Source organism: Falco cherrug, chromosome Z, assembly GCF_023634085.1.
Source record: "Falco cherrug isolate bFalChe1 chromosome Z, bFalChe1.pri, whole genome shotgun sequence".
Classification (NCBI taxonomy): Eukaryota; Metazoa; Chordata; class Aves; order Falconiformes; family Falconidae; genus Falco; species Falco cherrug.
The window spans coordinates 24,775,774-24,797,673 of record NC_073720.1 but is presented as its reverse complement, the minus strand read 5'-3'; the positions used below and the strand labels follow the sequence as shown (position 1 = coordinate 24,797,673).

At 42.2% G+C, this 21,900-nt stretch overlaps 1 protein-coding gene across 1 annotated transcript in view; it reads right to left on the bottom strand.

Annotated features, from left to right (window-relative positions):
* Nucleotides 1–20,062, bottom strand: part of PIK3R1 (phosphoinositide-3-kinase regulatory subunit 1) — a 61,171-nt gene extending 41,109 nt beyond the window's left edge. The window contains exons 1-2 of the mRNA XM_055698614.1: nucleotides 19,911–20,062; nucleotides 14,606–15,365 (exon numbers count right to left, since the gene is read on the bottom strand). Of these exons, the coding sequence (XP_055554589.1) occupies nucleotides 14,606–14,939 (334 nt within the window). The 5' untranslated portion in view covers nucleotides 14,940–15,365; nucleotides 19,911–20,062. The remainder of the gene's footprint in view (nucleotides 1–14,605; nucleotides 15,366–19,910) is intronic.
* Nucleotides 20,063–21,900: the final 1,838 nt, after the last annotated feature.

Here is a 21,900-nt window from a genome sequence, read left to right as displayed (position 1 = left end):
ATGTTTCAGAATGTTGATTATAGGACACAATAACAGAGTAAATATATATATCCCTGACTTGCACAAGATGTGATCAAACATGTGAAAAGGTCTTCCAGCTATGACTCACTACAAAATGGGTGGAGGTTTGTGAGGCTGAAAGGCTGCTGGCTGGAAGGCGTAAGGTTTCTTCCACACTGGCCAGCAAGGACTGGGAATTGGCTGCTGTTCTGTCAAAAGGCCAGGTATATCCTGGTTGTTTTCCTGCTATCCTTGGCGGGGAGGGTTGGGGGGTGGAGGGTGTAAAAAAAAAAAAAAAAAGGAAGTCTTATGTAAGTCTTATATGTCTGGTTTTGTTATTATGCCCCAGAGGAATCCCTTGGTCATCTTGCCAAGAGAAAGAACCAGAGTTACCTTTATTTGACCCTACCAGAAGGGAACACCTCTTTCTCATTTAATTTTACTTTTTAAAAGGAATTTATTTATTTATTTAAATAGGTGCCATGCCAAGAAACAAAAGGATGTCTCAGTTGACTCCCAGATGGAGAATCCATCCAAAAAAACAGTTCCCTGTTGAGGACAGAAGGAACAAGAAGACATTAATTTTAAACTAACCTGATTTCTGTCATTTTTTATGACTCCTAGTTTTCAAATGTTCACATGACCTGCCTGCTACATCAGAACAAGCACCTTTCTACTTACTTCTCCTAATTTACCCTTCCAAACTTGTGCATGAAGCTGGAAAAGATGTATCCTAATTAGCTCAGCCTGGCATCTTCACAGAAATTTCCTGAGGCTTTTACAAGATAAAGCTCTTCAAAATGCTATATGCAGCAGACAGCTGGCTAACTCGCCTAACCTCTGCTACATTACCACTAGGTACCTAGTTCTTACAGGAGTCAGAACTGCTAAACAGGAGCCTGTCACCTCCCAAAGGGTTCTAATATTTTATGGTAAATGTGCCACTAACAGCCTCTTTCAGAGGTATCAGTATGAGCAATCATATAAATCTAGGTCTTGTTTTAAGGGAAATGCTTTTTGTTTTGGTTTTGTTGTTTGGTTTGTTTTTAATAGTGTATTTCTTGAACTCTCAAGGGAGGCAGCACTTCTGCTTCTCTCTTCCTTCTGTTTCACTAATTCTGTCAGCTTTCCACCAGTCAGCTTCCCACATTTCAAACCTTGCTCTCAATCTGAGAAGTCTTAGGAGACAGAGCAGCTGTTTATTCCAATGGCATTCAACTAGGAATAAATAATGTAAAAGACCAAGTGAATATTCTAATCTGTGCTGCCTGCGGTTGCAAAGGAACCCAAACTGAGCAAGAAAGTGCAAGGCTACAGGTGTCTCCAGATACACATACTCAACTTGTTTGACTGCTGTTTCCAAAACCTTGCAGGATAGTTCAAACTACAATGTATAAAGACTGGGTTGGTTTTTGTTTTGTTGGGTTTTATTCCCCCCCCAAAAAAGAGCTACAAATTACATATCACCAAACTAACATGCAGAAACTTAGCATACACTGGGAGACTACATACTGTAGTCTTACGTCAAATGGAGACAAAGAACAAAGTTCTAGATCCTATTAGAGGGTCCACTTATGCTATGATCCGATCCACTTACGCCATGGTCTGACAGTGCTTTGTAAAGCTTCAAAGCAAGCTGTTTTGTTTTGGGGTTTTTTGTGCTGGGTTTTTGGTTTTTGTTTTCTTTTGAGTCAGAAAAATAAGCATGGATTAAATATTTCTGACAGACTGCAAACAGCTGACAAAATCATACTTAATATGACATAAAAGTCCATATTCTCTGGAATATTAAATTCATATTGAAATGAGAGAATGTCATGCTTTTACTTCTGCATGACTATCCACTTCAGCCCAACAGAACAAATTGGAATCAGATTTAAGTCTACTTTCTCCTGCTCGCTTTATAGCTTCGCCATGCTTTCTGCACATTACATGTTCTCTCTCCTTCTCTCAGCATTTGGCCTCTTCCTCCTTCAGGCATTCTGTAATCCTGCCAGCCAAAAAGCTTTGCTTTTAATAAGCGGATCTGCCAACTTAAACACCAGTCTCCTAAGGCAATGGAATAATGAAACACACATGTATGTACTTGCACATAATCTGTCAAATGCCTCTCTAGCCCACTACAAACGATTTTTGCAATTCAGGGTTTTCACGGGAGCATGCATTCATACACCCTTGGTTTTCAAAGATCAAATGCCATGGTTCTTCATAGTCCTGTGTCTTGTTTGTACATACAAGCCCAATGACCCTGCAATTCCTCTATCAGTATCTAGAAGACACAAAATATGAAAAACCTAAAAACACAAAGGCTGTGCAGACAACTTCATATAGAGAAAGCATATCCTTCAATTTCTTTAACTTGGCATAGAAGTCTGGTGCAAGACAGCACAGAGTCCTCCACAGCAGAACACTCTTCCCATGTTTCTAGTGTGTCTAGAAAGTCAACGAATAATCATTCCAGGTGTCAAGAGTATTTCTCATACCTCCCCTATTAGTCATCTATCATGCACACCGAAGCTGCCTTGTTTTCCACTTTCTAAACTAGTATTTCTCAAAAGAGAAATTTAATGTATGATACTAGCAACAGAGTAATCCAGGAAAAAAATTTGTCATGCTAGGATGAAGCTGCACTGCCAAACCTCTTGATTACACAATGTTGCAGTTTACAGCATGGCACAATAAAGACAGTAGCAAAAGCATCTTTCAAGTAAGCAAGTTACTGATTGGTATTAGAAAACCAAAATGAAGATTCAAGAACTGAATTTACTATATAATGTCATCATTTGCAAAAATTCCTGCATTGTGAATCTCAACTATGACATGGTGAAAAAAAGCGAAACTACTAGAGACGCACTATAAAAACCTAAAGCAAAAGGTACTTAAAACACGTGTGTCCCTGAAATGTGGATTTCTATTGGAAGACATGCTTTACATGAAGTACTGAGAACTTAAACTTAGAATTGTCAGAATCAGGAAACAAATGAGATGACATTAAATTATGTCACAAATGTAGAATACGTGCACTCACATTCTAATAATTCTTTTGCTTTTGATGCTTGTATTTGGATTCCAGCTGGTGAAGCTGGATGATGCAGGCAGAGGTATGCCAGGAAGATCTGTTCTGCAAGCAATCATCTTGGACACCCAGTAATCAGTAACTGAAGCCAGCTGTGGAGTGAGCAGATGGTACTTGCTCCTTGTGACAAATGAAGCCTTACACTGTCAAACCTAATGCAGTTCTGGTTCCTGGTTTTGGTTATCCCAATGAACATTTAAGTGTTAAGAGTATAGAGATCTCTAAGTTAACAGTTCCACCCCCCGATTCAGCTTTTTGAAACATGACCTCCCTACTACAAAGAGATCAACCTTTAAGTATCTTAAAACAGTAGTTACTCTTTTAATTGTCTTTTTTGGTCTACCTCATTCTTCACAGGAATCATGATACCACCTTTGCTCACAACAGTGTCCAGAAGATGACTTAATATTTGTGAATATGAAGCTCTATGAAGCTGTTATCAGCCACATCACTGGAAAGCGCAGAAGAGGCAATGAAGAAACCTGTTTCCAGAGACAAGCCTGAAGGCTGTGAAGAAAAGGTGGCTTAAGACCACAAACTGAACAACCAGAATGAAGCAGTTCTCATTCAGTGAAGGCCTTGACAAGGAGCAAAGCAAGGACAAGTGGGAAGAGGGGTCAGACGACTGTAATTAAAAACTATCAGATGGCATACACTACAAGAAGGTGTACTTACATGTACAAACAAAAGTTTTAGATACATAGCTTTGCAATCTTAACAATGTTAACCCTAGTAAAGTGTGCAATTTAATTCACTGTGTATTTGCACATGTATCAAGGTAATAAAAGTCTATATTTATCATAAAAGTAATAATTTGTACAGTAACAGACTATACAATTAAAACTGTCACCATATCATTTCCTCAATTATATGAAACACTCATTACCATCGCTTTAGTTACCCAAACAGGCAGCTGTAAGGAAAAAAAAAACAGCCTTGCCAAAGTATCTAGCAGCATGGAACAAATTTTTTCATATGCATTAGTGAAAAGGACTGAATAAAATGGAAGAAAATAATTTGGTGAAAATAATCTATATCCTGTCATCACCAAATACACAAATACTAGTAAATTTCCAATTCCTACTATATAATGGACTATACAAACAGCTAAAACGTTAAGTCATCTACATTAAGTATGTACTAAATGGAGGAGTGTGGACTAATTAGAAACATGCTTTAATCTGTCTATAAGTTATAAGCTCAATATAGGAAGTACCCAGTGAAATTCCATGCCCTGCATTAGCTCTGGTCCTCAGAAGAGATGATTGTGTTTCCCTTCCATGTCTTTGAAAACCGTGAAAGGACAGTCACTGTTCTTTACATCAGTGTTTATCGTGTAGTATTTCATGCATATTCATATTATATGCAGTCTGGTATACTGGAATCTCTTCAGAACATGGCTAGTATTTGTGCTCCAAACCCTCAAGGCAATGGCAGTTGTGAGAAGTGAGAGTAAGAGCTATGGTATTTGTCCCAATGCTGCTAAAGCTTGACTATAGGTCTGATCCTGTTCCTTCTGAAGTCAGAATGGGGTTTGCCACCAATTTAAGGGAAAGTTGAATAGAAGCCTGCTGCTTCTTGTGTGGACAAGTCCTTTAAGTATACAAAAAAACCCCAACCATACACAATATTTTCAAGAACATCAGCACTTCAAAATAATCTCATTTTTAGTTTGCATCCAAAGGATCTTGAATAAGGCATTTTAATATTCTCTTTAAAGCAGCTCACATTAACAAGCATGGACATGTTCCATCTAAACTAACAGACAATGTACCACAGTATTTGATTGACTAGCTATTTAGATCAATCAAACAGACAAGGAAAACAACAACAACAAAAAACCCCTAACCATTCTCATCTTATTGGTGTGATCTTACTGTGTTATAATAAAACTCTAGATATTTGTCTTAGAGGAAACATCTGGAGAAAAAGCTTAACAGTTGGTAACTGTCTTCCCCTTTTTTGCTAAACTGTACATGCAACGCAAAGTCCTGCATCTTAAATCACTAGGGAAGGCACCCGCATCCACTATCGTTTTCAGTGCAAGTTTCAATATCAAAGATATAAGAGACTTTTAACTACCACTACAAAAGTAGTCCAAAGCAATGATCAGTATTACACACCACAGATGAACACCAAATGTTCCTCTAGCAGTTGGAATGCTCCCAAAAGCCAGAAGGCAGCTCAAAAGAAGTGAGACTTCATGCTAGTTCATGCTGTAGTAAACATTGTTAAACCACTGATTTAATATCACCCCCCAAAAGTGTCCTGATAACAGTGGGATTGTGAAAATCTCTCATTTCATGTAGGGGGCTGCAGCTTACACAGACTACAAAAAGAGTTTTGGAGTTGTCAGCACTAAGTTTGACCTAAGAGGAAGTTAGAAAAACATGAAAGTGGTGGGGAATGCACGCTAATCTTTCAACCAATGGTAATAAATTATTAATGCAGCAGAGCAAAGACAATACAAACGCTCATTCCTCTGTGCCCATGAGGACCCCTCACTGAGTGAACAGGGGTCCTTTATTTCCAGATATCTGAGATGAAGTTTTTGCTTCTTACTGTTTTGAATATGTGTTCTATAACCCTTTCTCTACTGACCAGGCCAGATTGCAAGGACCACTAAAACAAACCTTTATCCTCAGAACTGGCTTGCACTGGAACAAAAGGCCTCCCTCCCTAAACCTTTGTCTCCATAAGAAAATTGCTTATGTAGGCTAATGACTAGCTACGCTATTCTGGCCTCAGAATAATGGAGTAATTTGGACTGCAAGAACATATTCTAAATTATGCTGAAACATCAGTACAGATTTGACTCCAAAGTACACAAAATAACTTGCTTCAAAATGTCAAGGGATGACATTTTTTGCCCTTTCTCTTAAGGGAATGGATATATTGCAAACAATGCAATAAATACCAAATGAAGAGTGAAAGACTGGTCAGCCACCCCATTTCAGAGGAGCTCTCAAAAGGTGTCGACCCCTCACAGAAGACCCATGAAGAAATGGGAAGACCATGGGAGCAGATCACACCTTGCTGCATCCCATACTGCCCTGGAGCCTCACAGTCTTTTGCAGATTCTGGCGAGGCAGATGCCCCTCAAGCGTGCATCAGTCAACTAGAAGGAAAGAAATAAATGACGGAGGGCTTTGCTATGGCCTCTGTTGCTCCTCACCTGTGCTAAAAAGCTGTGGTCTTGGCGAGGAGACAATTCAAGTTTAAGTTCATAAACACAACAGACATTTTCATGCCTCCATCTAAGCACTGCACATGAAAAACTGAGAATTAGCAACAGAGGGCTGGCATGTGTGGTCACAGGCTTGAACATCATGTGGAAGTAGGAAAAGGACTGCAAATCTTTGCCCTTAACTGTTCATTTCTGGAATGTCCCTGGATAGAAAGATAACAAAACCAGACACAGCTGTGTAGCCTTATCAACCACTGCACGTAATTAGTTGTTTCTTTCATTAATTCCCTAATTTAAGTGCTTTGGTCTACCTCCAGCAAAAAACAGCTTAGGAAGAGGGCTTGGAAATTAAAAGGTAACCTCACAAACTAAAAGCCCTTCCTTTGAGACACACTACTGGAGAAGCTACAACATGCTTTGAAACATGAATCTGCAGCGTCTGATACCATTTAAAAGTTTCTTCACCAAAAATAATTCTCCATGCTTATCTGCTACCTACCAATCTTGTCCATGAGAAATGAGGAAATCTAGGAAGAAATCTGTGACAGCACTTAGTTTTCTCTTCTAACCCCAACAAACAGATTCCACTGTCATATCTGTAAACAAGACATACAACACTGGCGCAGCCATGCCTCCTGGGAGGTGCATTCCCTCCTCGGACTACAGATCTCAAGTTGCACTCCTCTCCCCTCCTTCCCAGCTGGTGAGCAGGAGGCTACAGCACACTAGTGCTCAGACGTGCCACATCCAACAAATCGACTCCCACAGTGGAGAAAGAGCAAGGAAGAGACCCCTTGAATTACACCAGTCTGATGCGTTTTAAGTGGAACAGTTTGGCTTCTGGCCAGTATCTTTACATTTTCAAGTATACATGTTTTTTTAGAAGGAAGCACCAAAACTTTACAGGAAAGCAGAGTTCATCTGGTTTCCCAACATGCAGAAACTCAATTTAAAAAAAAAAAAAAAAAAAAAAAGATCAAAGAAACCACAGAGAAAAAATTAGCCTCATCTATGCTTTGCCTATTTAATGAAAAATACTATAGCTACTTGAGAGCTTCTGGAAGCTGAGTGGACCAGAAGTAACTGCTCTTCCTGTACAAGGTCTGCCTTCTGCTGGAGCACCTTCCCATCCTGGATACCATGGAGTGATCTGTCAGCATGGATAGAAATGGAAACTGGCATGTTCAGACCTGCCAAGGGCAGATCTCACTTCTTGCCCTCAACACCTACAATCTCTAGTAAAGAACCTATCTCAGACATTAACCTCTGTGAAATAACTCTTAATGCAGCAAATGATGCCAAGCATATACAAAGAGATCCAGCGGATTATGCAAGTAAATTGTCTGATAGCTAAATGAACTGTTAAAGACCTTTTTCATCATTCATGTCACAGTTTACACAGTAGTTTTGAAGTACAAGATTGTGTTAAAAGATATTTTTAAAGTGTAGAAATCATATATGATTACACCTTTCCCTAGCTCAGGGCAGTAGCATGTTTTTGAAACTCTGTCCTGAGGCTTTTGACTATAGATCCTTATTACCTGAAAAGCTGTCAGCTTAAACATTGTTTTTTAAAAGTTGTCTTATATGCAAACTGGCTTATGAAGTGGATCAATATGTGAAAACAAGGAAAATGGGTGCTGTTCTGATGGACTGCTGCATACAGCATTCATAAAAGAGTGAACAAAAAGCAGTCAAGTTAGTACAAAGTTACACCTGTTAACACTTTACCAGACGACTTCAGGCAATGTCCAAGGATACAAGCACTTCTATAACAAAGTGCAAAAAATGTAACACATAACAGAAAAAAAAAATCTCTTCTATTCATGAAACCACAAAATAGGACTGTATTTTAGACATACATAACCACAGTTAATTTTTTTTTAACAAAAAAAAATTCTCTTAAAATTCTCCTAAGTACCTAGATTTACACCAAAGTATTCTCAGGATTTAATTCCTTCTCTAGTTAAAAGTATTTCTTTAAAATCCTGTAATTCCCTTCATCATTCTTAGCTATGAATATAAAGTAGTTCTTTGTATTCTAGCCTTCAGATTGATTTCATGGAAGTTTATCATGGAAAGCAGCTTTGGAACAAGACGCAGATGTGAAACAGTGCACAGCCAGCTGCAGTTACACCACCTGTGTTCTTTCACACAAGAAAATCTGGATGCGTACATGGCATCACACAACTATTTATGTGGGCACAGTCATTTGCTTGGGGTGCAGCATGATCCATTCTTGGCAAATACTTAGCATCATGTGTTGCTGAAACTCACAAATTGATGTTATATGCAAGCTTAAAGTAAGAACTGTTTGCTACCCTGTGGGGTTTTTTTCAGATGTTCCTGGATTACCGGTACAGGAACAGATCAAGATGATTCCAAGGGAGAGGAGTAGGCTACTTCATCTTTGCCTTTTTTAAACATGCCCCAGGAGCATTCATGTCAGCAGGAGGTATTAACAGACTGAACCAGTATTACAGAAGGCTAAAGAAAAGTAAACCAAGTCACTCAACATAATGTCACTGTTGTAACTATAAAAAGGCATATAAAAATTGGTGCAATACAAAACAGAAAAATATTTCTACAGCTTCAAAATAGGAATGTCTTATTCAGTTTCTTAAAGCAAAATATGTAATAAAAAGCAACACTTTTCTAGCTTAATTGACACAGCTGAGGGAAAAAGATGCATTTCAGCCACAGAAGCTTTTTCAGGTCTAAGATTATCTTTGAGGCTCAAAAGGGAGTTCTGTGTGCCCCAAGTAATATATTTTTTCCAAAAAATAACAATTTTTCAATTAAAATATTACTTTCAAAAGGTCTGTCTCACTTTTATTCTTATCCTGCAACGATTATAACACAACGTGGAAGACCGTGGTTTTAACCGCCTTCCTCCCTCTTCGTTTCCTTCCTCCTCTACCAGCAGGTGGGGCCACACATCAACCATGAACTTGCTCAGGTCCACCGTTAACGTGCAGTTTGTACTAGTACTTGCAAGCATGTCCCTGTGCTTTCTGTGGTGCTTACATAAGACTTTTTTAGTTGCTATCATCCCGATTTTATCACTGTGGAAAAGTGCTCTGCCTCACTTTATCGCAGCCTGCAAAAATCTCTGCTTTCTTTAGCAGGTGGCATGAACTTTGTTTTCAGATGCATGCGCTCATTGTGGCAGCTAGAAATTTGCCTTGTACACCAAGAAAAGTGAGCTCTAGCAGCTGGCGAAGCTCTATGGCAGGAGTCTGCCAACTCGTCGGTGCAAGTCAAAAGCAACCAAATTGAAGTTTGTGACTGCAGGGCAGTTCTGACAAAGGCTTACACGCAAACTAGGTTTTTTTGAATGAATCCAGGGGCTCTGGCTTGAATGGCAAATACATTTACCAAATGAGATAGTGACTCATCACTTCACCCCATAATTTCCTTTTTCCATTTGCCTCAATCAGGAGGGATGATGACTGGTTTATTCCCAGCAGAGGCTCCAGGCTCACTTCATTCCACTCACTCTTATGTCCCCTAATTTACAAATGTAAACAATTTTCAGAAACGCAAGTGCTCTACTGGCTTTATAGCAAAATTAAAGAAAAAAAATCCTACAGCATATTCAGTTCAAGCATGCACACACGGTTTTATGCTCTCCGTCAGTTTGGATCTTTGTCAGACATTGCACAATCTGGTCTCTGAAAGGAAAGTTTCCAAACGTTCCGTGCCATTATCTTTGTCTAATTTGCTGATCTGTATCTGTTCTAGGGAAAAAGTGTAAAGAAAGGAGGTCTCTTTTGGGGGGGGGGGGTTTGCATTATTTTTTTTTTAAATCTATGTTCTGGTTTCATCACAAGAAGGAAGAGCTTTGGATTATTTTTAGGCTCCAAACCAGCTGAAACTGTATGAAGTGTCAACATCACAACCCTTTGAAGTTACACAGGAAGTTGCAGGAAGCTCCAAAACATGAAAACAGCCAAATTATTCATACAAAGACCTAGTCTGCCCTTCTGCAATCTGACCTTAATTTCAAAGTGGGAATTTGGCATTCCAAGTTAAAGCTGAAAGTGTTTCTGTCAATCAATCAAAGCTTTATGCTTCAAAGTCTGCTTCAGTTCAGCCTTCACAAACCAGGTAGGAAAATAATACTGTATGAACCCACTCTAAAGATATGCAGCTGTATCAAATGAGCTGAATCAAAGTTCACAAAACTCAGTTGGACTCAGTACAGCTTATGCACTTTTCATTTGCAAAGGGTTGGGCGAGATGGAGCTAAGTAAGGGGAACCAGCCTTACGTAGCTCCAATTTAAAAAACAAAAACATTTTAAGCCAAAAAAAAAAATCATATAAAATCTTTACTACTTCACATAAACTTCAGGTGTCTAGTGGAGGGCATAAAGATAACCCCTACAGTGGGTCTGCATTGTTGCAAGTGCCTCGATTCCTCCAGCAGCAGCCAGCCACCTTGCCCGGTAGGAGATTTAAACCTGGGAAAAAGGCATGTTGTACCCGTGAGAGCTCTGCAACAGGAAGATGAACTAAACCTTCCTTGCCATAGCTCTGATGCAGCAGGCCTGAAACTAAAAGCTGCTAAAGACTTCCTGGGGCTCTTGTATCCCCTTAGTTTTCATCTCTCTTCAGAGGCAGTAACACCTGCCTCCCTCCCCAAATTCAGACTAAATCTACCTATAACATACGTAAGGTGAAGACAGGCAAAACGCAACAACCCTAAAATTTCAGTCAAGGAGCCTCAGTTCTAGTCTTGACCAGTGGTTCTAGAAACGTAAATGGATCATTGATAAAATACACATCTGGGGAAATATTTGACCTACGTGTGGTAATGGATAAATTAATGCTTTAATAGAATTTGATACCACCAGCAGTTATTTGTTTTCAGATTGGCTTTTAATATTTAAAGAGTTCCCTATTTAAAAGTAAGACTGTGATTGCATAAGACACCGGCCCGATGAACAACTCTGCCCATGTTACTAGCCTCACTGACTGCAAAGTCTGTTCAGATGTCTGTGATTATTTGTGTATGAGTACTGAAGAGTGTGAATACTGGCAGCATTACCTAAACATTGCAATTTTGACCTAATACAAAACAATCTGGACATCAGTGAGCAAGTGATCAAGCTTAACAAGGCCAGGGGAAAAAAAATCATAACAAATAATTAAGTATTAAAGAGTATTGAAATCATTAGAAAGTATTTTCTTAAAAAAAATGTAAATCTATGTATGTGGTTTCACAGACTGGTTGGGGTTAGAAGGGACCTCTGGAAAACATCTAGTCCAGTCCCCTGCTAAAGTAGGTTCACCTACAGCAGGTTACACAGAGGTAAAATTTAAATAATTCATATGATTATAGGTATTCTTTAAAATCTCCAGTTAAGTTTCCAATATTCTTATTCAACACAAACACAACAGAGGTACATACAGAACTGACTCTTCACAGAATGAAAAAAGTATACGGATTACAAATAACTGAGGTATATTTAAGAAGTGTGCTTCCAGTTCCCCATTGATTTGTCATTTTGATCCACAGGAGTTTCAAATGATGAAGTATTGAAAATGTAAGTGTGACTGTGTTTGGTCAAGCAAGTTTCATAGTACCCATTAATTTATTTCAAATACACTCTAGGGGTGTAGTGTCACCCTCGAAAGAATCTTCTGGCCCACTGGCCATCACATTGGCTGATGGACAGTAAGTGTGCTATCCCCTGCACCAAATCCCATATACAAAATAATAAAGCCACCTGAAAGTCAAACAAACATTGTTATATTATTCTTTATCTGAACTGTATTTCCACCTGCACCTCTGGTTTCACCATAGGTATCATTATTGTATCATTCTGCTCACTTAATTTCACCTTCCTTTTGTTTTTTTAATAATACTCTTTCAATACATTTCCCAAATGTGTTTCTATGATTTAAAGCGCCCTCTGCCTTAGTTCTTTACAGTTATAAGATCTGTAAAGAGATCACTTATTATTACTTTTCACAATTTTGTTTAAGTTAACACACATTGTTTTAGAAGTAATTAAACCTAACTCTTGAGCTATTCGGAGTTCAAAATTCAGTGTTTCCCCTCCCTAATTATGTTGAAGGTCTAATCCCTGATCCTAGGGCATTACTGAAGTTGCCTAGCCTTTCACATGATGCTTACAATCTTCAATTCAAAAAGGAGTTTTGGGAACTTAGGGTTTTGGGGGTTTTTTTAATCAGAAAAATATAAGGCTGGATTGCAACCTGATTCTTAAACATTTTGGAGCGTGACAGGATCACTTGTGAAGACTTTGAGATTAAGATTCCCAGTTAAATTAGCACATCTTGTTTCAAATCCCACACTCTCAAGGTATTAAAAATAAATGCATTGTATGTAAATAGTACTCTGTCCAGAGGCAATAAACTTCAGTTTAAGAGACCTCTAGTCGCTAATGCTCAGGGCACCGTCTCATTCCAAGGAAGTAGGAAAGCCTTTATTTAATCAGAGCACCCAGATCTGCAGCAGAATTTCCCAGAGTAACTCCCTGCAGCTGAAACTCCCTTAAACATCTGTTAGAAACACAGCGCCTGGGCAGGCTCGGAAACGGCAACATTAACACAGGGGCCTCCCAGCACAGCCTTGTGGCCAGCTCACATCGTGAAGCTGTGAACAGGAGCATCAAGTAAGCATGAGTTCAGAGACCAAGCAACTTAATAAAGCACCACTTGACGTTTAAAGCAACAAATACCTGAAAGCCTGGGATGCCAGTTACTTTACCACAGCACACACATGTAAAGAATGACATTTTCTTTCTATCCTCCGCCTCCTAAAATGACCCGTCAGCACTGAGGTGTCTATCCAAAGAGTCATGTTTATTCTGCTGCTACATACTATCCAGACAACCATCTCTGCAGGTGGGTTAAGAAAAAAAGTCACTGTTACCTCATCAGCACATTAATATCCAATACAAGGAATGATCGAAGAAGTAATGGTGTTTTCTTCCAAAAGCAAATACCCCAATTTCAGAATTAATCTAATAAGAAGCCATGAGACTTTAATGAATAGAGACTGAGAGTCTGAGGACTTGAGGAACAGGGACAGTATGAACTACAATGCCACTATACTCCCATCTGCCCCCCACCTTCATTCTAGCAATGACGTTCACCTAGGCATTATACACTTGCAAGCAATTCTTGAGTGTTTAAGGACGTTACTACTTAAACCAGTTCAGATTTACTCTTTATTAAGTCCCCACCAACCTAGAAATGCTTCTGCCAGGTCTCCACATACAATTTCTGTATTTCTGTTATCTTTGCTGCTTATCAACATGGTGGCATGGAAGCTGATAAACTGATACCACAACTTTGCAAGTGATGGTACAAAGATTTCTGTGGAGGCAGAGGGTGATGAGACTATTCACATCTATGTGAGAACCAGGATCACATACTACATACAACCTGTACTTCCTACAGATACAAACACTGAGAATTTAAGAAGTTTTACGTCCTGAAGCAATATAAGTACCAACATAAAATCTACCCTAAGATGGACTTGGCTTGCTGTACATTAACTCCAACTACCTTAATGTCAGTAGGTAAAGGAGACAAATAACTTGGAAGAAAGTTGGGGTTTTTTTACCCTAAAGTTCCTCCAATTAAAAAAGAGAAGGCTCTTCTGCTAACAGAAGAGTTCTGATCAGATTCTGAGTTCTGCCTAACATACTGCTGCAAATGTAGGTTTAGAAAGCAATTTATGTTTAAACAAAGGAAATATCTTCCTCTGTTTATACAAATGCTATTTTTTCTACTGCATGCCTACCCCCAAAAAACATTAATCTGAATTCCTCTTTATCATCATCCCACTGTTCATTTTTAAGTACCTGCTCTTACCTGTGACATTAAAGCTAAGCCCCCATGACAAAGTACAAGGTTTTTTCTGTTAACAAGAGATTTCTGATGGGAACATACTGTTTATTTGGAATTCGTACTGTCAGATTCACCAAGGAGTTTCTCAATATTGAGTCTCATAAATGACAGAGGGAAAAATTTCTGCCAGCTTCTTAGAAACCTAAAATAAATGCTATCCTGCTTATTCACTGTGTCTTTACAGTTGGGAATTAGAAGCATACTTTCCAACCTGTGAGATGTACCTCACAGCTAGTTATTGGTCTCTGTGGTGCCTGAGACAAAGGACACAAAATTATAAAGCATGTGAGGTAACTATTATGAAGTAGAAACAATTCTTGACTGAAATGAGCCATGCACTAAAAAAGCTAACCAGCAGGTGTTATACACATAAATGTACAGTCAGACAAGTCTATGAAACAAAAATAGCTGAAAAACATGGAACACACACACAACTTCTGAGAATACTACTGACCTTGTTGCTCACTCTCTGCTTCAACTTTTGCAGGACTTGGTGCTACAGGAAGGGGCCGAGGAGGACGAGGCTTCGGAGTTGGGGGAGATATTTTTTTTCTTCCAATGTACTCTACGTAAGTTCCTGGAAAATCCCCCCTTTCTCCTGTGGTTTCATTAAAGCCATTTAACCAACCAATTTCCTCAGGCTTTGCTTCTTCTCCTTCATTGAATCCAAGTGCTAGTAAGGTACCCTTATTCACAGTTAATATATCTCCTAAGTGCAAGTCAATGTCCTCCTCTCGCTCTTTTTTGTAGTCATATAAAGCTCTGTATTGATATCCTTCGGCACTCATCTTGGCAAACAATTTAACATTCAAAAGTGTTATTAAACAGTATCAAAATGTGATTGTCCAGTTATATTTTTATATACAGAGAGATTCAAGATGCATTAAATGGGATAGTAAAAATGTCAATAGCAACATCTAGAGTAATAAAATCCACCAGAGAATCAAAAAGCACCAGGATCTGTCATTTCACTGCTGATGTTTTTACTAATGTATTTATTCTGAGACAGTGACTGTCGCAGAAGTGTGTTCCACTTCTATGTCTAGCAATATTCTTCCAATTAGTTCCTTTTCTGGGCTTGCTGGCTCTTCTGGATGTCCATGCTCAACTTCAGCTGACTCTTGTAGCTGGTCACACCTTCTTCAGATGCACTTGCCACAGACTGCCCACGAACCTCAAATATCCTGCCACTGAACTCTACACACGTGCTTTTCCTGGAAAAAGAAGAAAAAAAAAAAAAAAAAAAAGAGAGAAAACTGGTGAAATCATTCTCTTGATAATCATGCACTTGGGAATCCATTTATGACGGATTTTCTGCAACCCTGGCAGAGCCCTAAATAACAATAAAGTGACTTCACAAAAACATCTGCCACCTAATGTTTGCATTTTTATAATGGATGTATGTCTAAATACTTGAAACAAATTTGCACCCCTGCAGTATGAGGCATGCTTCTTTCTCTGTGGCTTATGGCTACTGAAGTCTCAGAGTAAGAGGGCTAGGCCCTGGAGAGATACCTGTATTGCAATATCTAGTCTGATGGCAAGACTTCACATGTTATGTCCCTGAAGACACACACAGCCACAACCCTTCCCTATAAGAGGTCTGGCCCGGACAGAGGAGGGGCTCACTGTAATTAGTGCTGATGCTCCCCACCGGGGTATCCAATCTCCTGCTGTTTGTTCAGAGGGTGAGGCTGGGCAACAAACTCCAGCCCAAGGCCTATATTCCAAAAACATATTGGAGGGAGGGGTCTTTTCAAAAATCTGCAGAACCAAAAGATCCTAAGTGCTTTTACTTGATGAGTACCATATTTCTTTTTTCTTAAAAAGAGAAGCTTCCCGACTCCCCCATCTTACAGATGTTTTTTAATGTGTTTGTGGTATTAACACTAGAAAAACAATCAGCAACTGAAACAGGCACACCCAGACCACCTAAGCACACTAGCGGGACGAAAGCATCAAGCTTTATGTTTAAATTATGCTAAAGGCAAGAGAATACAGGCCTGAACATTCAACTCAAGGTTGCCCAACCATGAAGTAAAAAGGAAAGATATGACTAAAATAAAATTATTTTAGAAAACAGTAGCTTAAAGACATACAGAAAAGTGAAAGTTTTCTAAACATTATTTCAACTGTTACTCATTTTTATCTACTTAAAAAGACAAGCCCAATCATAATTTGAAATGCTACACTGGGAACCAGAAAGTGCTAACTTTGTGTAGTTTAGAATAGAATAAAAGACCCAAGGGGACTATGTCATATCAGTAGGTGAAATATTGTCTGTGTAATATACAGAAAGCTGATTTTTTTGAGAAACACTTCCTTTTACATTGTAGAAACACCAGTAGACACGGCTGGAACAGGGAACCTCTGACAGCTCTTTTCCACACCATTTTCTCTGATGTCTAGTCATCAAGTTGCTGGAACATACTAATGGACAAACTAAAAAGTGTTAATAAGAATGTATATAGGCTTCATTTGCCAATGAATGACCCCAATCCCTAATTTGTATGCAGCTCCTCTTCAGTCCATCAGGTCTAGTTATAATTCCCTGCGGCTTGTTGCGCAACATCTCTTGTAACAGAACAAAGAAGAAAAATCTTGTAAATTCTGAAAGAACTTGCTTATCATCCCTTGCAACCAGTTTTTGCTGTAGGAAAGAATTATCTGAGTCTGAATTAGACTTCTCATTTCAAAAAGCCTACACACAAGTATTTATTTTAATAATTTGCAAATCTATCCACGTGGATTAGGCATCCAGCTCCTACCAAAATTTTAATGAGAAATTTCTGCAGCCACTTCTGAAAAACCAAACTATGCTGCATAGCTCACACTACCAAATATCAGATGTTGCAATTAGCATGAAGAGTTTCACTGATATTTCATTGTGCCTCGTCTACCAGAAAGCGTAGAGACAAAAATTAGAGGGAAATAAAAGGAAACAAAAAACTAAAGCACAAGTATCAATTAAACTGCACAGAAGCCTTTTCAAAAGTATGGGTTCCTCCCATTTCATATAGCAAGGGAACAAAATGCACTAACACACCTTAGATCTAAGTGTTGGAGCTAACCTAAATGTTTCCAGTCAAAACCAACTACGCACAGCAAAACCTGCTAGAAAATTACCACTTTGACTGCATTAAGTATTCCGAAATATTTTCTTTTTAAGAAAGGTTCAACAAGTACTCTGCTACAACTTACTTCACTCCTACTGCCTACGGGCATTTTGGCAGTCAATGAAGTCGGTCTTCTAAACACGGCATGATTTAACTAACTTTACCTACTCCTCTGATCTTTTATTATCAAATGTGTCACAGCAACTTTACGGCCAGATATTTAAAATGAGTGTCTCTTATGCTTGGTCTGACAATACGGAACTGGAAATGTCGTAATAACATAAAATCTGCTTATGACAGTTTTAAAGTCTATTTTAAAAACTCAAAACCTGAATCAGATAGGACAAAAGGTCTGATTTACTGTGTGTTAGAATAACGCAATGCAGTTACGGTAGCAAAGTTTCTCTAAATCCAGTTACCACTGGCTCATACTCACTCCTCAGCACTGCTCTCAGTACAGGGCCCTCAGCATCCTATCCTCTAACTGATCCTGAAGTTAACCAGGAGACACTCCCATGGGTGAGCCATGCTGAATTTCTTGGATTTATGCCTTTTTCTATTCTCACTATCTGTCAGAGACTCAGACTCCAAGAACCTTGCAGAGAGCCCTAGCACAGGGACAGATACCAATTCTCCACACCAGCCTGGTAACACTGCAGCGCATCCAAAGAGCCCTGTTTGACAGTTCTTTACTTACTGTTTTGTTAAGATCCCATATAGACAAATTCCCTTTACTCCAAGTGAAGTTACATGGGCTCTGCACTCACGACATTTTGACTCAAATTGACTTAAGCTGAGCAGTCTTAAAATAAATAGCTCTGAGACCATCTTAAGCAGAGAGGAAAAAACAAACCAAACATTTAAGGCAAGAAACATTGTTACATTTGAGATGATGTATTACTGGATTTCCATTTGGCCGGTGGAATGGAAAAGGAGGAAGGAGTATTGCAGGGAATCGAACGCTCATTTGTTTTTTATTTACTGTCTAAGAGCTTGATCCCAGTGAAAGATTCCTGAGTTCAGGCAGAACTCTCGCCTCTCAGCAGAATGGTTTATGGTAGGCACTTTAACAGTTTTAACATTTAAAATTCAACAGAAAAATTCAACAACAGATTCTTGTAAACTTAGGTGGAAAAGGAAGGGGACACAAAAGCTTTCCCTCCGCTCCCCTCTTCTCCCTCTGTCAAAAATGATGTTTGGCTCCCACTCCACTGGTACCCAAGCATTTCCTCCCACGCTAGCTAGCATTCCTTTGGCAACAGAGAATGAAAACTTCAACTCCACAACTCCCAACTACCAGCCCAGCCACAGGCGTGCATGTGTGCTGTTTATATGGCAGCCCTATACAAGACAGCAAAGATTTTCTTCAGCTTTATATTAACACATTTAATAACCATTTCTCCTTGTACAGCCACCTCTCTAATATTCAAAAAAATCCCTAGGGAAACAGTGCCTAACATGAATTTTCCTGCTACTGCAATTATAAACTTCATCAATAGAAGAGTGGATGGATGTACTTAGTGAGGCACTGAAATAACGAGAACTGAAGTATAAGTGGAGAATTTGCTTGGAGACTGACTCTTCTCCCCACTAGGTGTCTACACACCTGTAACACCAACCGCAGTCATCTCTGAAGTAAGATGCTGCTGCTCTTCAAAGGGAGATGACCAAGGTAAGTTACACGTGAGAACACTATTTTCTGCAAGAAAGGGAGCTCCATGATATATCATGAAGAAGGAGATGCATACTTATTACACCTTTATACCACTTCCAGTCTTTGGAAGAGTGATTTCGAGCCTGTGGAGAACAGGCTGAACAAATCCAAACACATACACACGGAAGAAGTACATTAACTTCACTGTGGACACTGTAAAACGCATCCCATTCCGAAACGTCTCAAAGACTTCATACGGGCTGCAAAGCTATGGAAGAAGGTAGGGGGGCGTCATGACAGTTTTAGAAAAGAAGCTTAAACCATAATTAAAAAAACCAAGGAAGACGGTACAGACTGAGCCCCACTCCTGTTAAGAGGCCCGCCAGTTACGCCCTCTGGGAGCCCTGCACCGACACGCACCCGGTCTGCGGCCCCCGCCGCCGGGCAGCCGCTCTCCAGGGGCCGCAGTCGGGCCGCGTCCGGGGGGCGCTACCCCGCGGCGCCGGGCAGGGGTGCGCGCAGACGGCGCTCCCCGCACCGCGGCCGCCAGCCGGCCGGGGCAGCAGCACGGGTCCCCGCGCCGCACGGCAGGATCGGGGCTCCCAGGCAGCCCCGCGGTGGCCGGGCCTCGCCCCCGGCACGGCGCGCCGCCCGCCCTGCCCGACCAGGAAGCGCCGAGCCGGGCCGCCCCCGGCCGCGGGGGGCGAAGAGAAGCACGGCCGGCCGCGGGGCTCGGCCTCGGCAGCAGCGGGCGGCCCGCCCGGGCCTGCCGCGCCGGAGGGCTCGGCGGTGCGGCAGCCGGCCCGGACTGGGGGGGAAGTTGCACGCGGCGGCGGCACTCCCGCTGGACCTGTCACCCCGCCGGGGCGGCCGGTGCCCGGGTCCCGGGCGGCCGCCCGGTCCCGCGCCGCCCGGCCCCACTCCCCTGCCTCGGCGGCCGCTCGCGAAACATCGCCAGATGAGGCGGCCGCGGCGGCAACTCTCTTTACCTTCACTCAGCCGCAGCGGCGGCGGCACCGCCACCGTCCGCCGCCGGGGAGCCGCCGCCGCGTCGCCCTGCGCTCCTCCGCCGCGCGTCCGTCCCGCCGCGCGCTCAGCCCGCGCTTCTCCCGGCCGCGCTCGCCGCCCCGATGTCTCAGCAGCGCCGTGCCCGCCGTCGGCCCCGCCCCCGCCCCGCCCCCGGCGCTCCCGCCAATCCGCGCCTCTGCCGCCGCCGCCCCGCCCCGCGCCGCCCCGCCCGCTGGCTGGCGGCGGCCGAGGGGCGGTGCCTTACCCCCGCCCGCCGCAGGCAGGCCCGCGGGGCTGACAGCCGGCGGCGGTGTTGCGTTGCCCGCGGTACTCGCCCGCGGCCGACGGGGACCGGCGCGGCCGCCCCCAGGCGCGGTGCCGGCGAGGCCCGGGCGCCCTCGCGGCAGGCCGGGCCCGGCCAGGCCAGGCCGGCAGCGGCGGTGAGCGGAGCACGTGCTGCTCCTAGTCCCTCTTCGGGGATTTTTCTCCCCTTTTCTCCTGCCCTCCCGCCCGAATTACGCTGGCGGTGTGAGCTGCACGGCGGCTCTGCTCCCCAGCAGGTTCGGAGCCGTGCCGGGCTGCCGTGCCTCGTCGGGCTGGTGGTGGCCCGCCCGGGGCGACACGCCGGGGAACCGCGGTCCACCCGCCCCTGGGCCCTGCCCACCGCCGTGCCATGCCAGAGCCCCTCGGCCCCGAAGTAGCCAGAGCTGCCCTGCAGCGGGCACCGTGGAACGGGTGGAGGTGGGAGCTGTATGCGGCAGCAGAGATCATCACTTGGTGCCCTTAATGACCCTCACAGGGTGCCCGAGTTTGCTGGGCTCCGTGCGGGGCAGAAAAAAATGTCATATGCCCTGCCTCACGGAGTGCAGAGCCTCTGGTGCATCTGGCAACGCGGGGGTGTGACACACCACCGCCAGGTTGCAGCGGGAGAGCTGTGCTGCTGAGGTACTGCTGTGTTTGAACAGGTCTCTGTTTATCTTTAGATACTAAATATGCGTACATATGTTACCGTGACTCAGTCCTTGTAGGTGTCACTGTGAAAGAGGAGAAAGTGGTTTAAACAGAGATATAACAAATCCAGGCTGTCAAGGAATGGATGCAAGGGCAGCTATGCAAGAAGTGAGCTAAGGGTTCATTGAGGCCTGTGCTGTGAATACAGGCGCTAGGGGTTGACCTGATTAAAAGCTGCCAAATGAGAGACAGGTAGAACATCAAAAATGTTTGCCGCAGACAGAATGCGAGGAAATGCCCTGTGCAAGACTGTAGGACCCATAAAGTAAGACAGCCTGAAGCCTTATGATTGAAAGACTATATGTTGCTGGGGATGGGGACAGTGGTGGTGGTGGTGGTGTGTGTGTGGGGAAATCCGCCTTGCTTTAATTTGGCAGTTGGGCATTCTGAAACTGAGAATTACCATATGGTCTGATCGTGGACAACAGACAGGAGAAGTGGAATGATTTTAGTACAAATAGGTGTAATTAGTTTTTGCCATGTTCGGTAGATCAGTGTGCATGGTTTTGGAACCATTTTTTTTTCCTGAAAAATGTTCTAAGCTAAGAAACCTGGTTCTCCTGAGTATGGGGGGAAAGTGGAAATCTCTCATCAGCCATAATGTCTTTAAAATGTGATCTTCCATGGCCTCTTATGCTTTGGAGGGGATTTTACTTTTTTCCTCATTGAGTTCCTAACTTTGCAAGCTTCCAAGAGACACTGGAAGGATGTTTCCTGACACCATTCACCCATTAGTCATTTCTGCATTGATTCATTAGGACTCAGTCCACTTCAGGACTGCAGATGAGAGAAGATGACAGCTCCTAAGGCTGCTAGGGTGACAGCATTGATCTGACACCATATGGGGGCTGGAAGGCTGCAGCTGTGGACTCACTGGATTCAGTCCCTGGAAAATGGTAAAAATGCCTTCATTAGCCTAACTAGCAATCTAAACACACAGAATGACCTTTAAGCTAAACA